Source organism: Sinocyclocheilus rhinocerous, unplaced genomic scaffold (assembly GCF_001515625.1).
Source record: "Sinocyclocheilus rhinocerous isolate Xijiao unplaced genomic scaffold, SAMN03320098_v1.1 scaffold604, whole genome shotgun sequence".
NCBI classification, from domain to species: domain Eukaryota; kingdom Metazoa; phylum Chordata; class Actinopteri; order Cypriniformes; family Cyprinidae; genus Sinocyclocheilus; species Sinocyclocheilus rhinocerous.
In genome coordinates this window covers 602,056-624,887 of record NW_015658518.1, presented here as the reverse complement: position 1 = coordinate 624,887, position 22,832 = coordinate 602,056, and the positions used below count along the sequence as shown (strand labels likewise).

The window sequence follows — 22,832 nt, the reverse complement described above, 5'->3', positions numbered from 1 at the left end:
AGCTAGATAGATAGGCTAATTTTTTATAATCATAACAAAAGCATTACTTGTCTCTTTAGATACATTTTTTTTTTAGTTTTGTGTAAGAGGATGCGTGTTATTTTGCTATGTTCCATGCACTGCTCATTAAATTTGAATGATAGTAGAATACTGTCAAATCATAAAATTTTAACATTTTGTTCCCCTATTAATATTTTGTTAAATAAGAGATTACGTCCATATCCCTTGAATGGTTGTCCACCCTGTCATATTGGGGAATCCGCCCCTTTAAGAAAAGGCCATCCCCTTCAGTGACATCAAGACAACAGATTTTTTTGTCTCTTCAGTGGCGGGAATTTCAACGGCTGAGGTGAGTAAGTTGGTGACTTTTCAGTTGACAAATTTTCTTTGTATGAGTTTGCTTACTTGCTTTTCCAAAGCTTAACATGCCCACCCTTTCAGCATAAAATATGCCAGAAGTGATTAGAATACAGTATTTTCAAAATATGTAAGTTTAAATATACCAAATTCTCTTCAACAACCAGACTAACTATTTAGCTAATCACAGTTTGTTGTAAGCTAATATGCTAATTGAAGCTCAAAATGTCCACCCTGTCGGCCACTTAGACTCGATAGGGTGGATATACACATGACAGGGTGGACATAGCATTCATTTGTAGCTAATATTGCTAAAAACTAAAATGAATGGGGAGGGGTATATCAATGTGATTGAGGATGTAATTATATTATTTATTATTATATATATTTTTTTTCCAAAGTTGAATAAATGTTTCATTATCATATTTTGTCATGCTTTGTGTTTTCTGCATTATGTGTCCACCCCGTCATGTGCTGGTCCACCCTGTCATCTTGATATTTTACAATATGTTTCTCAGCTAATATGTTTCTATAGTACTTGAGTGTCTACTATTTATGACATGACATAAAGCGAATGGGAAATTAAAACCAACATTTTTGAGTATCGTGAGGGTTGAAAGGCATATGGTGATATTGACCCATGTATACTACTCTAAAAATACTGTCCTCCGGTCTTCAGCTCAGCAATTCAAAGCCATGCCTGTCCCAGTGCCAACCCTACTCTTATAAATCCAGACGTAAAAGCTGACTCCTCATGACACGAGTATAAACACACACTCCTATCCTTTAAACATCATCTAATACCTCAGCCAGCCTCCAGCTCCCCACCCACCTGCAATAACACACACGCTCCTCTCAGACAGATTATTACAGAAGAACCTATCACAGCTACTTCACTGAGATAACACAGCCTAAACAATGTTAATGTAATGTAATTAGAGCTAAAATAACATAAGCAGAGCATATGTGACTACACTGGGGTTTCACATGACCCACCAGTCTCAATACACGTCTGTCCACACCAATGTCAAATATAGGACACGTGGGTCATTAAAACAGCCTAAAGTCAAATAACGCTGGAATTTTCAGCTATTATTTTAAAGAGAAAAAAATGACATACTGCAGATGGCTCACTAATGACAGCTGGGAATGATGATGTCACACAAAACTCTCGCCATGTTTGTAAATTAACAAGAATATTGCTTTGGAAACGCAGATTTTGAAGAAATACAGAAAACTCTGACTCATTAAGCAAATCTTAAACAAACACAATTCCTCATTCGTCACACATTTGTTTTGTGCAATAGAAAAACATTGTTTCTGAAGAGTCCTAACAGTAAGAGTATGATCATGAATTTAGCAATGAAAAAAAATCTACTACACTATTCTAATACTTTTATTCAGCAATGCACTAAAGTGATCAAAAGTCACAGTAAAGACATTTATAATGTTACAAAAGATTTTGATTTTAAATAAATTCTATTCTTTTGAATGTTCTATTTCTCAAAGAATCCTGAAAAAAAATGTTTCTTGAGCATCAAATCAGCATATTATAATGATTTCTGAAGGATCATGTGGCTAATGGCTGCTGAAAATTCAACTTTGCATCATAAAGGAATAAATTACATTTTAAAGTATATTAAAATGGTTTTATTTTTTGATCAAATAAATGCAGCCTTGGTAAGATAGTTCTTACAAAAACATAAAAAAACTCCTACCTACCCCAAATTTGAATGGTAGTGTACAAAACATCCACATGCTGGTATATTTAGCAATTTAAAAGGATTGTTTAACAGATAAAATCTGACCTCCTCAGTCAAGCTGTATTTGGCTCAGTTGGTCAGAGGAGACAGCTGTCGATTTTGGCTGTTAGAATGAGCTCAATACAGTTGAAACAGTGACAACAAACAAAAGAACACAAACCCGAAAAATTAACAACAAATGAGCTTGGAAAGAAATGAACATGGGGAAAAAAGAATTACAGAAAAATAGTTAAGAGATAATTGTGAAAAAATGAGATGGGAGGGAAAGGCTGAAAGCTGTGGGTTGGTAAATGTGTTGCATAAGATATTAAAATCTAACAGTTTGCTCCCATGCTCTAAATAAAACAGAACGATTCTCACGCTCTCTGTATTGTACAAAGCCTCTAACTTATCTTGTTTGTGAAGCTGTTGACTCGATCTGACAAAATCGATTCTATATAGATCAAAAGAATGCTATGGAAGTGGGTTCAGCAGAAAAGGCACAATTACAATTACAGACCCACTGGTGAGACAAGATAAAAACAATATGGAGTTACAGTATGTAAGGAATAATGTACAGTAAGTCATTATTGCAAAATAAGACCGACAGTGAGGTCTTTTATCACCCTGAAGGGGTTTATTTTGCAATAATGGCCTGCTGACTGTACATGATCTCACTTATTATTACACAACTGCTTACCAAATAAATATACAGACATAAAATATTGATTTGAGGTGAAATTATTTTATGATCGTGTAGACAGCTTAACTAGCTTATCTTGTAGATTTTACTATCTTGTAGAGAGCTTAAAGTCTCTGCTAAGAAAAACAGTCCATTACATCACAGAAAACAATCAGCCTAGAAACAAAACAAACACTGCAACAATATTGACTTCAACATGAAACATTAGCATATTGCCCGCCTACTTGTTGGTCTTTTCCAGTTGGTCTGAATGAAGATGCAAATTCATTCTTTGCCACTAGGTGCAGCTTTTGGAGCCGTAAAAATAGCTGTTTCCCCGGTAACGGCTGTAAACAAAGCAGCACTGCGCTCACAAACGCTGCTTTATCAGGCATTACAGGCATGATGAAATGAAAATGAGACCAATCGACCAATCACCGCAGATTAGCGTCACGCAAAGTAGGGGTTTGGAAAAATGAATCGTTGAGCGAATCGTTTGGGAGTCGTTGAGCAAGTAAGGTAAAAATAAATGCATATTATAAGACAATGAAAGTGTTTTTTGACCTTGCATGAATGTCAACCTGTTGTTGGGGACTCCCAAAACCAAAATATGAACCTTTCATAACCCATAATAGGGGCACTTTAAATTCTTTTTATTTTTAACGATTTCTAAAATTTTTTTTGAAAGAAATTAATAGCTTTATTCATCAAGGATGTATTAAATTGATCAAAAGTGACTGTAAAGACATGTCACTTTACAAAAAAAGTATATTTCCAATAAATGTTTTTCTTTTGAACTTTCTATTCATCAAAGAATCCTGAAAAACTGCATCACAGTTTCCACAAAAATAATAAGCAACACTAATGTTTTCAACACTGATAATAATGTGAAATGTTTTTTGAGCTCTAAATCAGTATATTAAAATGATTTCTGAAGGATCATTTGACACTGAAGACTGGAGTAATGGAGCAATGGCTTTTTTTTATTTTTTTTATTACAGTCATACAAAAATATATCTGACACTGGAACAAAGCATTCTAGACAGCGTCAAACTTACCCATCATATTATAAAGGCTCTGTGGGGCAAACTGCCTGGGCATCTTCTGAATCGCTTCTTTATATACAGATATGGCCTCCTAAAAACAGAATACACCATTAATTCATAAAAAGTCACAATTGTAAGCATAACAAAGTACTCAGACTAAAAGTTTATTCATTCCAAGCCTTAATTTTCACAAAGAAAACAAGCCAATTAAATCAAGTTCAAGAGTCTGAAATATAACATTTTGATGATCGTTCTTTTCACTTTATATAATTTCTGGGAAACCAATTTGAAAACGGTCAGAAATTATACATTTCATGGTTAAAGCATTGGTCTGAAAAGTTGTGGTGTGAAAACTGATTTTTATACTTTCGTAACCTCAGATTTGGTGTGTACAGAATTGAAATCTAAAGGCTTTAACTGTGCTGGAGAGTGTCTCACCTCCTGGTGGCCCTGCTCATGAAGAAGCTTTCCCAGGTTATACAGGCAGCTGGTGACTGAGCTCTTATGTGCATGAGGATCCTTCAGGTTTTCATCTGGGATATCGGCACAAGTGACAAAAGTGCGCTTGGCCTCTTCTAGACGGCCCTGGTTCATCAGGACAATCCCTGTGTTCAAGTAGGCAGCTGAAAGAGAGAGGAAAGGGTGTATATCAGTGCAAAAGGTAATGAGGCTTATTGAGGCTCAGAGAAAGACCTCCACTGGGGCTGCAGGAATTAACTAGTTGATTTATGAAGATCAGCGGCCTTGCAGTCTAGTCGATAAGGTGCCAATACATATTCACTATCCACCCGGCCAGAATCAAATCTAAATCAGCAGGGGAATATCCACTCCAGCTGCAGGCTCAATTCTGATGCTCTTAATAGACCATGCATACACACAGAACCACAGATTGAAATGAGTTTATATCACAGGACGGGACAATCTATCAGGACTCCTGCAGCAGGGACTAGTAGACATCCATCGCTCTCCTCAGAGCTGCAATATGTGCGTGCTCTGATCTCAAACTATTACAGATCTCTTACAGATGTCTCACAACACATTAAATTGGGAGGAAATGCTACTGCACTAAAGTGGCATATGAGGAAAGTAGCGAGTGAGGAGATATTTTTGCTCTGAAATTCAGGGGTGAATTCTTTAAACTTTTGCACCAATGCAAAAATATGACTTTAATCATAATTCTTTATTTAATGGGTTATTATTACCATTTTATGTATTGAATACAAATTTTACTTATTTTATTCTTTTATTTTTTCTACTGTTTATGTAATATGTACTGTTTACTGTAATATGTACACTATATAAATGTATGCATATATGTCAAAAGTTTGGAATAATTTAAATAATTTTTTATGTTTTTGAAAGAAGTCTCTTATGCTCACCAAGGCTAACATTTAATGTACAGTACCAGTAAAAACAATAAAAGAAATATTAGTAAAAACAGTAAAATTGTGACATTATTACAATTTAAAATATCTGTTTTCTATTTTAATATACTTTAATTATAATGTACTTTATTCCTATGATGGCAAAGCCAAATTTTCAGCAGCCATTACTTCAGTATGCAGTGTTACATAATCCTGCAGAAGTCATTCTAATATGCTGATTTGCCAGTGAATTTATTATTAAAAATATTTAGTAATATTAATATTTACTCTTTTGTATTATTAAAAATGTATCTCCTACAAAATGTGGTACACTTGACCCTAAACCATCCTTATTATACACTGGCTGACCAGCTAGTTGATTCTGAATGACTTATACAGAATGTTTTACAGAATGTCCTTTTGTAAAGCAAAATTTGACTTAAAAATTCCCAGACCCCGCTGCACACATCATGATAATTGTCTCCCTGGGCAAATCTAGTCATTCAAGCAGAGTAGCAATAATTTCCTCCCATGACACTAAAAACAACATGGGAAATTCTATGAGAAACCTTAAAACGGCCAAAAATAGCACATGCATTTCATTTGGATAAGAGGCAAGCAAATGCATCCACACTGGGCCAAATAGTATAAAGGATTTTGGCCTGGATTCTTTTTTTCTGTTGAAATCGAATCAAACGTCAATCATTCCTTGACAAGAGTGGAAACAGAGCGACTGTGTAGGCCTGTGAATCATCATTATTTCTTTAATGTTGGACTTAGTTCGAACACACACACACACACCTTTTAATTTGCAGTTGCCTGGACACAGTGAAGACTGAGGCGGCTTGAAATTGTTCATAAAAAGAGGAGCTGTACTTACAAGCCAGCGTTGGCCTGCTCCCAATGGCCAGCTTATAGTAGTGGAGGGCCTCTGAGAATCTGTTGTTTTCCTGGAGCAACAGACCCCTGCAATCCAAAAGGAAGGAAAAATTAGAACATGAACAATTACAAAGTATGGGTAACACAATTAATTCAAATTAACAAAAAAAGGAAAAAGACAAAAAACAAACCATTCAATTAATTTCATTTATATCAACATTTTTTTCAGTGATATTTAATTAAGTTAAATAACTATGAAATCGACTTCCAGAGAATGAAAACAAACTCAAAGCCCTGAGTTTGTACTAAGATTACAAAGGCTAGTGGGAAGAAAAGTTATTTCCCAAATGCCCTGTAAGATTTTTTTAAATCAACTGGGCATATTTTAAATTGATGGACTAGCAACCTACAACATAAAAAGTCAAACCTGTTATTTTTTCAGAAAAATATGCAGTAAGAGACAAAAAAAACCCACACACTTAAAATAATTTAGTAATAAAATAAAATGATAATTATTATATTCACTCCATTTGCATTCAACTGTTCAATATTTAATGAAGTTAAATAACTTTGAAATCAACTTCCAGAGAACGAAAACAAACTCAAAGCCCTGTGTTTGTACTAATTTTACAGAAGCCTAATAGAGAAAAAAAAAAGGTTTCCCTGTAAGAATTATTCAGCAGGAACAAATGAACAGGAATGAAAACATTTTTTAAACAGGTAAAATTAGAAATTAGAATATAATAGTTTTAAATGATGAACAATTGAAATTTACTTTATGGTTTCCATGATAATTATTATTACAATTAATATAATGTTATTCATTGAAAAAGCATATGCAGGAAAACATCCCATGTATGACGTAGTGTGCAAAATCTATCACTCTAAACTCACTCACTGGGTACGCTCTTGTTGAAAAAATTAGATGCATCGAGAATCGTTTTGTAATCACATCACAACTCCCTGAATTAAAATCAAATCGAATTGTGAGGTGCCTAAGGATTCCCATCCCCACTGCTTAAATGGATAACGGAGAACAGCCCAAACGTGTGCGGTATATGAATTATGTATGAAGCGCCTTCATGCCCTGACTGTGGGGGTTAATGCGTCTAGTGGGTCCCTGACACCGTCCTCTGGAAGGCTGATGAATCTGGGGACAGTCATAGTCTGGCCTCTCAGGAGATTTCCTCAGCTTTACTAGGACAGATCAATAAAGTCAGCTGTTAGGAGGAAGTTCGCTCACTCACAGGTTATACAACATGTCAGCCATGTTCCTCCGGTAGTACAGAGCGTTCCTGTAGGCTCGCTCGGCCTCCACCACCTTTTAATAATTATATATATATATATATATATATATTTAACTTAACAAAATAGTTGTGGTCTGATTTTCATTTGGTCTGATTTTGTATCGTTTATAAAAATGGATGATTTTTTAAAAAGGCAAATTGTACCAGGTAGTCACAATGTTTCCACAACATTCTATTTCTGGTAAACCAAATATGTAAATTGTGTGTCCTTTCTTGTTACATTATTGGTGTCTTTGATATGGTCTCCAGAACGTTTCATAAAATTTCACAATGTTGCATTTTGGTTGGTTAGGTTACATCATAGCGCAACAGTGTGAAACTTTGCAAACGTTTTGCGCTTCCAAGTCACATAGTAAACTGGATACAGAATCTGAAATTCATAAAGGCTTATGAGAGGTACAAGCAAGGAAAAAAAGTAAATTACATTATAATAATGCAATTTTAGATGCTACTCATGCATAGTATCTGTGCCATGAAAGGGGCGAGAATACCACAGCCTGTAAAATTGGATCACCAGAGGTAATTACAAAGTCATATTGATGCAGTCTGGCTTGATAAATGATTTAAATTAAATTGTGACAATCAATTTGAGAGATTTAACAAATAAAGATAACTAGCTGTCGTTAATAGATGAATCAGAGAGGATGATAATTTAACAGTTCAGTGGCTCTGCTCCATACACAAAATGAATTTGATGCATGAATCTATGTGACTGATAAACTGGGGGAAATTCTAATGATTCTAATGCATTAAATCATCATTTTGTGCTTACAATTAATTAAGCAATATTCACTGTGCTAATGGAACTTAGTACTTAAAAAGGAATTTGTGATTTTGTTTTTTATGTCAGTGCACACTTTGTAAATGTCAATATCACTTACCTAAAAATTATCTAAGTAAATGTTTTAGATTTAAATTTAAATATTTGAGCCATAGACCAAAAATGAGTACAGAAATGAAGAGAGGCTGAGGAAACTTGATACATAAACCCTCAAACTAGGGATGTTCATTTTATCCTTTCTAATTTAATTAAATTCTAATTTAAAATAATCTTGTCGGTTAACGGTTAATAATCAGTTAACGAGCGTCGGTTGTCGGTTAGGAAAAATAACCGAAATGAACATCCCTACCTCAAACCTCAAAACTTTTCATGATCAGCAACTTCCATGTTTGGTTTGCAGCAGCATTTGTGGGGAAAAGAATGATTGCAACACATCCTGCTGTCACCCTTAAGTTAAGTAACACTTAACATCGCCTAGTTGTAGTGTAGATGAATTGGAATATGACTTTGGGTAACTAAATATTACAATATGGCTGCATAAACAAGAATTACACTCCCAATATCTTGCAGGGTTTTATAGTTAACTAAAACCAGAAAATAACATTTTGTTACCTGTAATTTAAACGTTAACTGAAATAAAATATTAAAGGGGTCATATGATGCGATTTCAAGTTTTCCTTTCTCTTTGGAGTGTTACAAGCTGATTGTGCATAGATAAGATCCCTGAAGTTGCAAAGACTAAAGTCTCAAAACCAAAGAGATATTCTTTATCAAAGTTAAGACTCTGCCACGCCCCCTAAAACGGCTCATTCTAACACGCCTCCACATATCTACCTCACTATGTGGAAATATTTGCATAATGATTCCAAATGTGCACGCAAAGAAAGAAGGCGTGGTTTCAGTAAGAAAACGAAGCGTTTGAGAGAGGCGGGGCATAGAGGACCTACAATAATGTACAGTATTTGAAAAATAATGTTTTTTGAACATTAAAGCATATCAACATATTCTGTTACACCAAATACACAAAATAATGATCTTTAAAAAAAGCATCATATGACCCCTTTAAATAAATATAAAATTAAAAAATGAATAAAATCTATGAAGACACATTAAAATATATACAAATGACAAAACACAAATTTACTAAAACTTAAAAATTAAATGAAAAAGTACAAAACTCAAAACATTCAAAATATTACTAAAAACTAAAATATTATTTCAATTATACTAAAATAACACTGGAAAATAGGTAGAAATGTCATTCAATACAGGGGAGGAAGAATCTCCTGAATTACTTGGACTATGTTAAATGATATAAGTAGCTGAAATGAGCAAAAATGTCAGGGCATGTCAAATTATCTCAAGGGCCCCAAAATCAACTCAGACCCCAGAGGGTTGAAATTACCTTTAGCAGGGTTCACAGATATCCCTGACTTGTATAGCATCTCCTCATTCTGCCAGTCACGGTTCCTCAACACTGTCTTAATCCCAAAAAGAAGGACCAGGGCTGCTGAGCAGCCTAGCACCAAAGTTCTGGAGGACTTCCTCCTCAATCTGACATATAAAGCTCTCATCCCCACTGCTACCAACAGGCAGAAGCCCATACTAGGGATGTACAGTACTCGCTCCGCCACCACGAAGCCTACATAGAAGAATAGGTTGGTGGCAGGGATAAAGGGAATGGCCAGCAGACCCAATGAGAAGACCACCAAACTCTCTGTGGTGGGCAAAGACGATGAATAGTGTTTTGCAGTACCATTTGTTCCATTCATCTGCACGGAGTTTGAGTAAAAAGTTGAGTGTTCATAATCAGAGCTACAACTGTGTCCGTTTGTGGACTTCCCGTTTGCTACATGATGTGCTTTCCCATTGGTCTCCTTGCTTTTGGTTGGGTAATGGCAAAGCCCAAACCATGCCAGCGCTAGAAGCGAGGTGTAGAAGGCCACGGTGTGGAGGTTTCGCCAATCTGCAAGGCTCCGCACAAGAGGCAGAGTATCCATTGACCAATCAAAACTTAGCATGTCAGGGCACAGGAGGAGCCAAACGTTCATTGTAGGGAGAAAAAAGAATGTTAGCGTCCTAGTTAGGAAACAAGGACAGTCTGCTGCAGGGTTGTCCGAGTTGGAGAAGTTCGGAGGTTTGTTTCCCATCCAGTAAAGACGGCAAGCCAAAAGGATGACACCCCAGAAGCCCAGCAGAAAAATGCTCAACAGCAAGTGCAGGTTCTTCTTCTGAGAAACAAAAACAGAGAAAAACAACATCAATCAAAAGACAAAATTACTGGGATTTCAAAGAGGATACAGCAGAATCAAACATATTCAAATTCATAAAATAAATTAGGCTGGGCAAATCCAACCTACTGTACATCATACAAAAATGGAACTTGATTTCATTTAGAAAAAAAAAATAGATGGGTATTCAATAAAAAACATAATATAGCCATAACATAATATACCAATAACACAATATACATAATATAAACCAAAAATAAATAAATAAATAAAATAAAACAAACAAAACTATCAAAAACAAAGACAAACAAAACTCAGCAAAGCAAAGCAAAAGTAAAGAAAACCAAACGAAATGACAATGAACCACAAACAAAACAAAAAAACACAACAAAATGAAAAAGCAAAGCAAAGCAAAACAAATCAAATCAAAGCAGAGCGAAACAAATCAAAGCGAAGCAAAACAAATCAAAGTGAAGCAAAACAAAACAAAAATAAAACCAAAACAAAACAAACTAAAACATTTTCAGCAGCTGACTGGAATATTTCAAAAAGGATATGGCAGAATCTTTTTTTTTTTTTTATCTGTATGGCTTTAGGTTTTTCAAATCCTTGTGCTTACATCTGAACCAGGTTTTATTACCAATACCAAGATTGACCAATAAGCCAAAAAATTCCAACTGCATTAAATATTATATAAAAAAATGAGAAAAAAGGCAACAGACCCAACAGTAAGTAAATTGAGACCGGAAAAACAAACACTGGAGCACAATCTGGAACACAAGCAGCCTTCATGAGCAATTTGTTGGAGTCTTAAGAGTTGTTCAATACATACTGTACCACATGCACATACTACGGTTTCATTGTGACATCAAACCTTGCGAGGCCTGTGATGGTTAACGAGAATCAGCCCTTTGCATCTCCAGTCACTGCAAACAATTTAAACTCTTGGCCAAATGTAGACACACATTTTCCACATTTTTCAGAGGCCAAAATAATAAATGTAGCGTCACTGACTGCTGGTCAGCTTGACGTCACAACACAGATCCAACAGTAAGTAAATTGAGACCGGAAAAACAAACACTGGAGCACAATCTGGAACACAAGCAGCCTTCATGAGCAATTTGTTGGAGTCTTAAGAGTTGTTCAATACATACTGTACCACATGCACATACTACGGTTTCATTGTGACATCAAACCTTGCGAGGCCTGTGATGGTTAACGAGAATCAGCCCTTTGCATCTCCAGTCACTGCAAACAATTTAAACTCTTGGCCAAATGTAGACACACATTTTCCACATTTTTCAGAGAGGCCAGAATAATAAACGTAGCGTCACTGACTGCTGGTCAGCTTGACGTCACAACACAAGGCAGCGCCGCATTCATCTCGGTCTCATACAGCCGGCTTTTACAGACTTTATAAAATAAACAAGATATGGCCTCATAAAGGTGCCAATCCATCATACTGCAGCGCTGATATTAAACACTCCAGCATGAAAATTATTTCAGAGTATTTATGGAGTGTTTGAATATTTTACATGTTAAGTAAAAGGAGGGGATATTGACCAGTTGCTGGTAGAGCAGCTGCAAAGTTCAGTACGCCTTCCTTTTCGTGTTGATTTTGGATCGTGGATACCCTCAAGCAATTTTATGACTTCCTCCAAACACGGAACTCACTCGGTACTGACGGCACATGGAAATACAAATGGAAATGTTAGGCAGGATGTTAACACTGCTTAAAAAGCAGAATACAAGTGAAGGAAGTCAGAGAAATGACAGAAATCATATGTCTTGTAGCATTCATCCCTATTCACTTTAAATGTAAGGAAAAGAACAGAAAAAAAAAATCTCATTTTGTATTCCACTGGTTTGGAACAATGTAAGTAAATCATGAAAATTTTCATTTTTATTTCATAACCCTTACAGGATGTTATGTACATTTGGAAAACACTCATATTAAAGATTAATGTTGGAAAGCTTTCCCTAATGATTGTTTGTGAACCATTTTGTCAGTCTATAACACCATTTATTGCAACTTACAGCAAAATACTCCTCTTCCCAGCTGACTCACTAACAGAATGAATGTGAGACAGTGAGTATGTGTTCTGCATTAATGTCCAGCTGCTTTATACAGTATAGATTTTTTGTCCTGGTTTTGGTCATCTCTGGTTTAGACAAAGAGCACATTTTTACTCACAGGGGAAATGTCTGTAACAGGCCACTTCCCATGTAATCATGTTATGTAGCACAGATGTATAGAGCATGTCCTGAATGACATAACCTTTACCGTAAGACCTGACAGGCACACAGCTCTGAATCTGTGATAGAAAGAGCCACGTGCCACCAAGAGACAAATAAAAATGTTAAAACATTTTTTTTGTTTAAAGATATTGTTTTATTTTTTTACTGAATGAATACTTAAAACAAAAAAATATATAATGACTAATATGTTTAGAAATGTACTTTTTGGTGTGAAAGAATTTTATATTTTTTATTTTGTATATTTTTTAAATAAAAAAATACATTTGACTGAAAAAAAAAAAAAAACTAAAATTAAATACTAAATAAAAAGTAATTAAAGTCTGTAAGTTAGGCATAAAGTGCTCATATATTAAAGCTTCACTTGAACTTTGTTTTGTAGATAATTGCAGTTTTAAGTATGCTTTTTTATTTTGTTGTTGCAAACAACAGTGTTGAGGCCATTGTAATATCTGCACATAATTGCATAGACAATTGTAACGGGTCGTCTTATATTTATTCAACCATCACTAGTTGTCTTCACACAGAAAAGACTGTGATGATTCTCACGGACAGCTGACTGACAACAAGATGCCTGCTATGTTTCATGAAAACGTCAACGACGACTTTCATGCAGCATTTTATTGGTACAAAATACAAAGCTGTAAGCTCAAAGCTGTTTTTGCTGCCTTGCAAGCTCTGCTATTTCCTTTTGGTTACACTTGAAAGTCCTCACATACTTCACTACATCTGTAGTACAGAGGCAGTTCCTGTCCCTAATTAGTGAACTACACCAGAATTTTAATTTAAATTTTTTTGTCTGTAAATTATTTTTCTCACTAAATGAATAAATACAGACAAAAAAACCCAGACAAATAAAATAAAATAAAATCTACATGAGAGCTATTTAAAATGTAAGCTTGTTCTTTTGTTTTGCAGCACACTTAAAGAAAACTATGCCTGTAAGACATATCAATCTGTCACCAATTAAAGTCTTGGACAACGTCAAGTTAATAACCTGCGTCTCTCAGTTCCTGTGACATCTGTTTAAGTTTACTGACCGAAGGCATGATGGGCGCATTAACGATCGCGAAAGATGAATACTACAACAATAGCTTGAACACATATAAAATCAGTGCAGATAGAAATTAACATAATAAATATTTAAATGAATAAAAATGGTTTGCATGATAAATATTTATAAGATCTGAAAGTGCTTTGATTCCGTGCATACAGTACAGCTGGCCGTTTCAGGGGGAGCGTGCACATCCCAGCGGAGTGAACTGTAGGCTGAAGGGAAGAGGTCGTAAAGGGACCGTCCCACAGGGGTCTTGAAGCAGCAGGCTACAGAGGCCGAGCGGAACGGTCCGACTGAAGAGAAACACAGAACTAGTTTGAGGCAGGTCTAAACTGCATTGGTATGAAGGTCACAAATGCCCACATACTGAATAGCTCTAAAATGAAAATTAGTTAGAAGAAAATACTACAGTAAGTAAGTAAGAGCTTTCTGAAATTAGCAATTAAAAATGTTCTCGAATAAACAATTCGGTAATGATTCTTAAACTACCAATATTGATAATTTAATCCATGCCTTTTCATGGGTTAATAATTTTGCTGAAAAAAACATTAAGCATCAACTATGAAAACAGAAATGAGGATTGACTGATTATGTTTTTTCCACATATAAATGTGAAATAAATAAAAAAATCATTTTAATAATATAAATAATTGAAAGTCCTCACATACTTCACTACATCTGTAGTACAGAGGCAGTTCCTGTCCCTAATTAGTGAACTACACCAGTAAGAGAGCGACGATCACACAGTATATAGGCATAATTACATCCTTGGAGTCAAAGAATTCATACCAGGAAAAAGGCTTTCAAAATGTCTTCACATCTAATGACACCTCTCTCCTGAATGTTTCTCTTCATAGATATGGGATTTTCAAAGGGGCCAGGAGAGCTTTGGGGTGATGTCTCACCATCTTCATCTAGCACTGAAGGATTGTGAATTCAAACGGATTAAAGTACGAGAGACATTCATACATTTCAACAGGTATAAATCTCTGCAAATAAGTGCGGTGATGTGGACGCATCTGTCATTTTAGTGCACATACGAGCAAATGACTGAACTCCACATGACCCTGTCAGCCAATCTCACCAAAAGCCTGTAAATATGGGCTGTTTCTTGCGCACACACATATAAATATATAAATAAATAAAAACTCGACTCAATACAAATTATCGGTGGTCTAACGGAGCTTAAGCTCAGTGGGGGTGAGACGGCGCGAGTGAGACGGATTGCGGAGGCTGAAGATGTGTCAGTGAGGTCATGCGGGAGTGTGAATGCTTGCACACAGGATTCTCGCTGGATTTATGAGGCGGCTGCAGGTTTGGGACTGCACAGGCTCTCGAGAACCAGCAGGAGTTTTTAGTACTTGCAGGTTTGGAGCCAAAACACATAGACCCTGGGATTTGTGTAGGTTTCAATCTGTGTGTGTGTGTGTGTGTGTATGTGCTCTCAGAAGATACTATGCATGTACAAAATACTATATTTCAAAATGAAATCAAAATTGTGTTCCTGGTAAGGTTATTATCATTAGACTGTGTTAATGGAAATAAAGCTAAAATAAAATCTAAATATCAGATTAAACAAACAAGTAAAATTGAAATAAAACTGAAATAAATACACACACACACACGTTTACAAAAGCACAAACAAAATGACTAAAAATTAAGTGCACAACACACACACACACTTACAAAAGTACAAATGAAATGACTAAAAAAAACTAAAATTAAAATGTAAAATATAAAAAAAGTGAATGAAATTTTTTTTCAAAACTATAAATGTTTTTAATACCACAGATTACTGATATTATGTATAATTCATAATTCAAAAACAGCTTATTTTCAAATTATTTCATCAAAATGTAAATACTTTCTCTGCCTTTGACACTTGTTTTAAGTTCACACAGTTTTTGTTGTATGGGTGATGTAAGATATGTATTTTAACACACTGATCTTACAAAACACAACTTATGAGTACATAATTACATAAATCATCATAATCATAATTATGTACATAATCAGTGCATAAAATCAAACTGTCTTCATAATATTTAATCAAAATAATAAACTTGATTTCCACTGAAATTTTCTTTTTCCACTTTCCTTTCTGTTCTCATTCATGTCAAAAAAGCATGAACTACTGGATAACGGTAACCAATTTTTTTTTGGCTAGTTGCACATTTTCGCAAACCTACATTCAGGTATAGTATGGAATGCAAACTTTTCATGATTCCTGATTAGTATGGAATGCAAACTTTTCATGATTCCTGATTAATTTACTTATATAATTTAGTCCCAGTGGATAAAGTATCACTAAAATCCCATTTCACTCTAAAATAAGCCACATTACTCAATTAAAAAAACCTTCCAAAACACGGTTTCATGTTAACTTTTCTATTTGGGAAAAATCTTCCAATTCTCACAACAAGACACCGCATTTGAGAAAGCAGGAATGTGTTTGCCTCATTGTATCTGAAGTGTACTTGATGCACAATGCTGGACTAAATGTGGCAGCGTTTAACCAAGCGAAAACGTCCTCAGGCTGTGTGGAAAAAAACAGAAGAGAGAATTTAAAAACACAAACACATAGTAAAACTCTTTTATTCACACTACCTGGCCATCAGACAAACAACAATTGTCACTTCTAGTCTGCGTAGTATCTGGCACCGTGTAAAACACAGTGGACTTACTTAACCGCATCCATGTGTGCACACCGAAGACGTTGCTATTTGAATGTCTACGCAGAGACGTGTCACCGTAAAAGAATGGACTCTAAACACTATCACACAGTAAAAAGAAATCAATTCTCTGTATGCTATGTTCATCTTCCTGAAGCGGCATTCGCTTCTCTAGAGCTTAAGCAGAAGAATAGAACAAGACACAAAGACAGAAAACCAACTAGAAAGGAAGAACAAAATCTGATAACATCAAACCCTTAGAGAACGACCACCAGTCACAGATGGAGAGAGATTTTAGTGCTTGGCTCAATCTCCATCATCTCCCACATAAACAAGAAGTGTCCATCTTTATAATACGGCCTACGTTTTCAATGTCAGGCCTTCTGCAGCCCAATGTGGAATATAGCTTTTGTCTTTTTTTTTGTCTATAATCCAGTTTGTCTCGAAATAAGTGGTTTAACACTGCCTGGTAGGGGAGATGGAGGCTTTCTCCATTCCTCCCATTGTCAGTTCCTCTCCATCAGTTTGAAATGAAACTACTAGAAACAGGCATATGAGGATAACATCCATGGAGATAAAGCACACAACAGACCAATTCAAAAGAAAAGTGAAAGGAAGAAAATCATTTTTGGCAGCAATTTTTTCCAGGACATTTGGGATAGAAAGAAGCTTGCCAAAAATTCAATAAGCTCTGGATTCTGTCTCAAAAATGCATTTTTTTTTTCTATTTTACGAGATTTACTAAATGAGAAAGGTAAAAAAAAGTCATTGTTACTTTTCTCAAACTATGTATGTTTTGTGCACCAAAAAAGTTTGGTAATTAGTCGATATATTTTTTAATGTTACCACTACTTTCATGGCTGTTATTAAAATTATATATTTAAAAAATCATATATAATTTAAAACATTGAAATATGTAAATAAACGATATCTGTTTTGTATACAAAAATATACCCAGTTTTGTACATCAAAAAACAGAAATAAATAATAACAAAATAATAAAATTAAATTAAAACAAAATAAAATATATACTGTGCATTTCTAATCCTTGAGTGTCTCAACTATGATGCATGATTAATTTTCTGTTTGCATTTGTAATATTTTAAACAGATTTAATATTCAAACGGAGAGGAGTATGCCTTGATGTAGCACTTAAATTATGCAAAAAAAACAAAAAACAAAAAATATGCCTGGAGGTTTTAATTTGCTGCTAAATGAAGGAGAACGCAATAATTACAAAACACCAGAATTACAAAAACTAAATTCATTAGAACTCTTATCTACTCCATCCACAGGTATGCTACAACCTAAATCAAAATCCTGCAATACCCAGCCGCTCAAACACATAACAAGCACATGACTGGAAAACATCTAAGCCATTCTGCCAGAGCAAACACCCTGTGAGATTTGCGCTTCAGCTTCAAGGAGCTGAATATTTGCTCTGAAACTGCTTTGAGCACAGTTATTAACGGATCAAGAAAAAACAGCCCAATAGCCAAGATGCCATATCCGGATTTAGCTTTTAAAATTCACTTAAACCAACAAGCCGCTCTCACATTATGTGCAGATTGCCCTTCTACCAGTGTTTTTAGCTTTCCTCAAAGTTTCAGAGTAAGGACTTTTCTCACAAGTCTGTCAGTGTTTCCATCTCCTGAATGCTAACGTGTGCCTCATCACTCTCGGATTTAACCTACATGACTGATAGAAGAGGGTGGTGTTAAATATTTGACTTTCCTTCATGAGTAAATTGGCTGTGACCATGAGGGATTTGGGGAGAGCAGAGTCGACGGATAAAAGCCATCCGAGTCTGCACTTAGTAATCCGCTGCTCTTAATGAGATTTTTCAAATGAATCTGCAACTTTGGGCCTGAAGACAAATGTAGAGCTACAGGAGATGATTTACTTAGCTCAGCCTCAGACGACAAACCTCCAAGCACTGCCGTTAAAGATTCATGGAGCCAATGTCTGACCTTACAACAATTTCTACATTCAAATTTTTGATGTATACCATTTATAATCTTAAGGTAAATCATCTTGAAAATGATCTTAAAATATATATAGAAGGAAAATGACTGGGATAAAGACACAAACCAGCAGTTTCTGCCTGAGAGCTACTGTAAGTCTGGAAGATGTGACCTGACCATTAAAAACAGTAGGGTTGTGACGGTGAGGAAATTTTCCCACCGGTTAATCGACGTGTGACAACACCGGTAATACCGGTATCACCGTGGGGGCGGGGGCGTTCCCTCTTTTCCTCGCTTTCCTTTGCTTTTAAATGGCTTGTAAAAGCGGCGTGCACATTTTACTTTCACTTTCAAACAGCGACAATTCAGCGTAAAGCAATTGTTCATTTTTAGTTCGTTTGAATTTTCCCTATTTTCCTCGCTTTCCTTCGCTTTGAAATAGCTTAAAAGCCCGCGTTCAGTTTTTAATTGTAGTGTCTGTTCTTTTACTGAACTAAATGATTTTTATTACTATAAAAAAATCTAACCGACGGTGGGGGTCGGTGCCGCGGTGGGCAAGTTGCGGCTTAACACCGGTATCACTGTCAGCACCGTCTATCAATGGCTTGTAAAAGCGGCGTGCACATTTTACTTTCACTTTCAAACAGCGACAATTCAGCGTAAAGCAATTGTTCATTTTTAGTTCTTTGAATTTTCCCTCTTTTTCTCTCTTTCCTTCGCTTTTAAGTAGCTTAAAAGCGCCGTGCGCATTTTACTTTCACTTACGATTAGGGGTCGGTGCCGCGGTGGGCAAGTTGCGGCTTAACACCGGTATCACTGTCAGCACCGTCTATCGCGGCAAGCCTATTAAACAGCAGTGGAAAATAGGTTTAATTTTAATTGGCTAAATCAGATCAGTTTTGGAACAAATTAGCAAATGATATTTAGAATAAAAAGGAAAACAATTAGAAACTCAGTGCAACATACTGGATAATGTGCACTAACCACTAGGCCACAGCTCTGTGACTTTCAGTTTTTTAACAGTTTTGTGACAGGCCATCAGCAATTTGGCAAAGAAAGGCAACAGCAAAGATAAACAGGAATTACATTTACTGGAGAGACATTTATTGCAGCAGAAGCTGAGATAAGATAAATAAAATAAATATGAGGGACCGAAACGTCACACAACACACAAAGAGAAAGCAAGCAAGAATGCAAGATGCTATCCAATGTTCAATTGAAATCAGACAACCAATAACTATTTAAATGTTTTGTCTAAATATGATTATGGTGGGGAAACAGCCTTGGAATTGTCTTTTAGCACAAAAAGAAGGCGATATAATGCCAGAGCATTATTATGTCTCACTCTCAGCAAATTCTCCATGAGCCACAGCTATGGAATCAGCAGAGGAACCCACACTCCAGCATTTTCTTAGCTTGAAATTTGACAAATTAGACTTTTATAAGGCCTGTAATACTGCATTACTTATACTGCTGCTCTACTTACAGAAACTAGAACGCAAGATCTTAACTAAACAACCGCAAATAAATGACAGCTACTACACCACAAACTTCCCACTTACAACATTTAAAATGATTTACAACTTAACATTCTTCCAGTATCAGTTTGATTAACCTGATTGACACTTAACAAAACCCCTTAAATTCCTTTACTTACCCTCTTTAATTAGTGTCTTAATTTAGATAAACATTAATCAATGAAAAGTAATAGTAAAAAAAAAATTCTAATAAAATAAAATAAAATAGCAATGTTTGTTTGGCCTTGGTTTGGTGAGACGTTTGAAGATTTCCATACTTGAAGATGTGCCAGTGTTCCAGATGGCCGCAGTCCTACAGTAATCATTCCAGCTCAAACGGGAATGTGCTCAGATAAGCTGGTACTACTGATACGCCAAGTGTAACAAACTTCATAATCAAACGGCAAACAGATATCTAAATTCTCAAGGTGAATGTTTGAGTTCTTTTTTGCCCTGCTGTGAAATGCTAAGCAGAACAGAAATGCAGTACTTGCAAAAGAATGAGGAAAATAATAAAGGATGATTAGGATATGAAGATTTATCACAAGAAAGTAATAATCTTTGAATTGCAGGTATAGAGTCACGCAGAGCTCGCCTTCAAGCCGATGCGAATATGAAACGTTATATTTAACAAATAAAGAGAGACATTTATTACCTAGCAAGGCCATAACTGTGGAAAGCACAAAGGGGATCAAAAAGTTGAAGATGAAATTATTTTGGCCTTGGGTTTGCTTGCTTTCTAAACTGTTCTTGGTATTTCAGCCAGGTCAGCAGTCCGATTTGATCATAGACGGAGAAGAATGACATTTGAAGGATTTTTAGGCCTATGTGCCAATGTATTCGAGTTTTCCAGGGTAGCCAAAAGAAATGCCTTGCAGCTATGCATCACCATTTCCCAAAAATATAAAGCTTAACCACAAAAGAGGAAAATCTGAAATGTAAATAAAGTGATGAGATTGAGAAACCTCAATCTATTCAAACTCAAAATTGCTCCCTGTGAAAAATTTATTGAGTGCAGCCACAGAGAGACCTCCTAGCATAAACTTCTGCTTCCTAAATCGCTGTTGTTTATTTAGCCTGAATGGTTCGGCGAGCATGTTTGTGTGTCCACAATCCTCAGTGGCAGCTACAAGATATTGATTCATCCCTTTTAGAGGTCACTAAGGTCAAGGAGAACTTTCTGCAAAAAAAAAAAAAACACCAAATTAATGGACCACGTGACCCCAGTCCACTCTGAAAATGACAACTCTAGCATATTAAGCCACATACTTAGGCCCCGTCCACACGGAGACGCGTTTAGCTGTATATGTATATATACCGCGCGCAAGGTTTATGCGCATAGTACAAGTCTTCTTCTCCGTTTTTAGTGTGTCTCTGTGGCAAAATTACAGCTCCACATACTGGTCTGGCATGTAAACTACATCGTTTTGTGGTTTCGTGTGGACGCAGATATTTCTTGAGACGAGGGGAAAAAAAAAGATCGGATAGGGAAAGCTCTGGCTTCGTGTGGACGTAGCCTTAGGCTGGACACGTTTCCAAAATGGCATTTGAGTTAAAATTATCAACACAAGACATCTGTGATTTCATGTACTGATTTGAATGGGATTGAGATTTCTGTAGTCATATTTTTAAAATTGATGGTTCATCCAAAAAATAAAATTGTGTAGCATTTTCTTTATTTTGTAGAACAAAAGAGGGCATTTTATTTAATTTAATTTTTTTTTCTGTTATTGGGTGCCATTGTTGTTTTGGACCCCTTTGACTTTCAATAAATCTTCATATTCCACAGAAGAAAGATAATCATACAAGTGTGGAATTTTATAAGTGTGAGTACAAGAGATGAAAAGTTAAATTTTTGGGAGAACTATCCTTTTAATGTGGGATTTATGAAAGGTCACATACTCTGAATATGAACATAAATGTGACTACAACATTACATATTTAATTAAAAGTATTAATTAAGATGAAGAACAACAGAGGTCAAAATGAATGAGAAGTGTAAAAAATACATATAAAGCGCTATATTTTATAGCAATATGGATGAGATTGTGGCTGGCATACCCTGTCAAATGCTGCTTTATGGAGCTCAACAGCTCTGAACGGCTCTAGCCCAAGCTGTGATATAAACGAACGCTATTGGCTATTTTAAAAAGGGACGGGCTGCTTGATATATCCCGCCCTGTCTTCCTGTTTCAGTTAAAATGACGTCAACACAGAGTAACGCTGTGTGTTTCTAAGCATTTCAGGGGACCTTTAACTAACCTTATCTCCTCAGGTAAAACTACTTTCGGGCTTTTTGCAGCTTCACAACTTAGCACTTTCAGTAAGGCAGAGTTTGGATGGACTGTGGTGTGGAGTGAGACCTCCTGTGCACCGTCAGCAGAGCTCTCCGAAACTAATAATGTGAAACGAACATGGACTTGTGATTTTGCTGTGTAGGTTATAATGTCTTCCAGCCTTGTCGCTGCATTAACGTATAGCAAATCCACGGCTGTTTACACTGGCTGCGCTTGACCAAAGAAAACATGTTGGATGTGATTGAGTGCCATATGACAAGCTGTGGTATATGGCAGCCTGTTTGTGTACATGCATGTGGCCACCTTGAGGTCATACTGTGCTTTACTCTATGTTCCCAGCAACTGTTTCTTAGCACTAAGTACATATAAAGAACCTGAACATGCTAAAAGTTCCCATAAGACATAGCTTTAAAAGCCTTTCTAAGGAAATTATGGATTCCTGAACACCACACTCCATCTTCAGCCAGACCAGTGCTGGACCGGAGGGGACAGGCAACAATAAATTAACCAGTCAGCAGCTACAACCCAAACAAAGGCTTATTTCGGCCCACGGTTTACATTAGGGCTTACAGTACAAAGACTTCTGCCTCTGAGACTCATCCTGTGAGACACAAAACAAGACTCAATCTGGCTATATTTATACTATTAACCATGTAAGACTGCCTTTTTTAAATACAATG

General features: G+C 35.9%; 1 protein-coding gene across 1 annotated transcript in view; it reads right to left on the bottom strand.

Annotated features, from left to right (window-relative positions):
* Window positions 1-22,832, bottom strand: part of LOC107722480 (transmembrane and TPR repeat-containing protein 2-like) — a 119,895-nt gene that overhangs the window by 20,457 nt on the left and 76,606 nt on the right. The window contains 6 exon segments of the mRNA XM_016530837.1: window positions 3,840-3,918; window positions 4,266-4,450; window positions 6,072-6,157; window positions 7,318-7,405; window positions 9,337-9,363; window positions 9,564-10,389. Of these exon segments, the coding sequence (XP_016386323.1) occupies window positions 3,840-3,918; window positions 4,266-4,450; window positions 6,072-6,157; window positions 7,318-7,405; window positions 9,337-9,363; window positions 9,564-10,389 (1,291 nt within the window).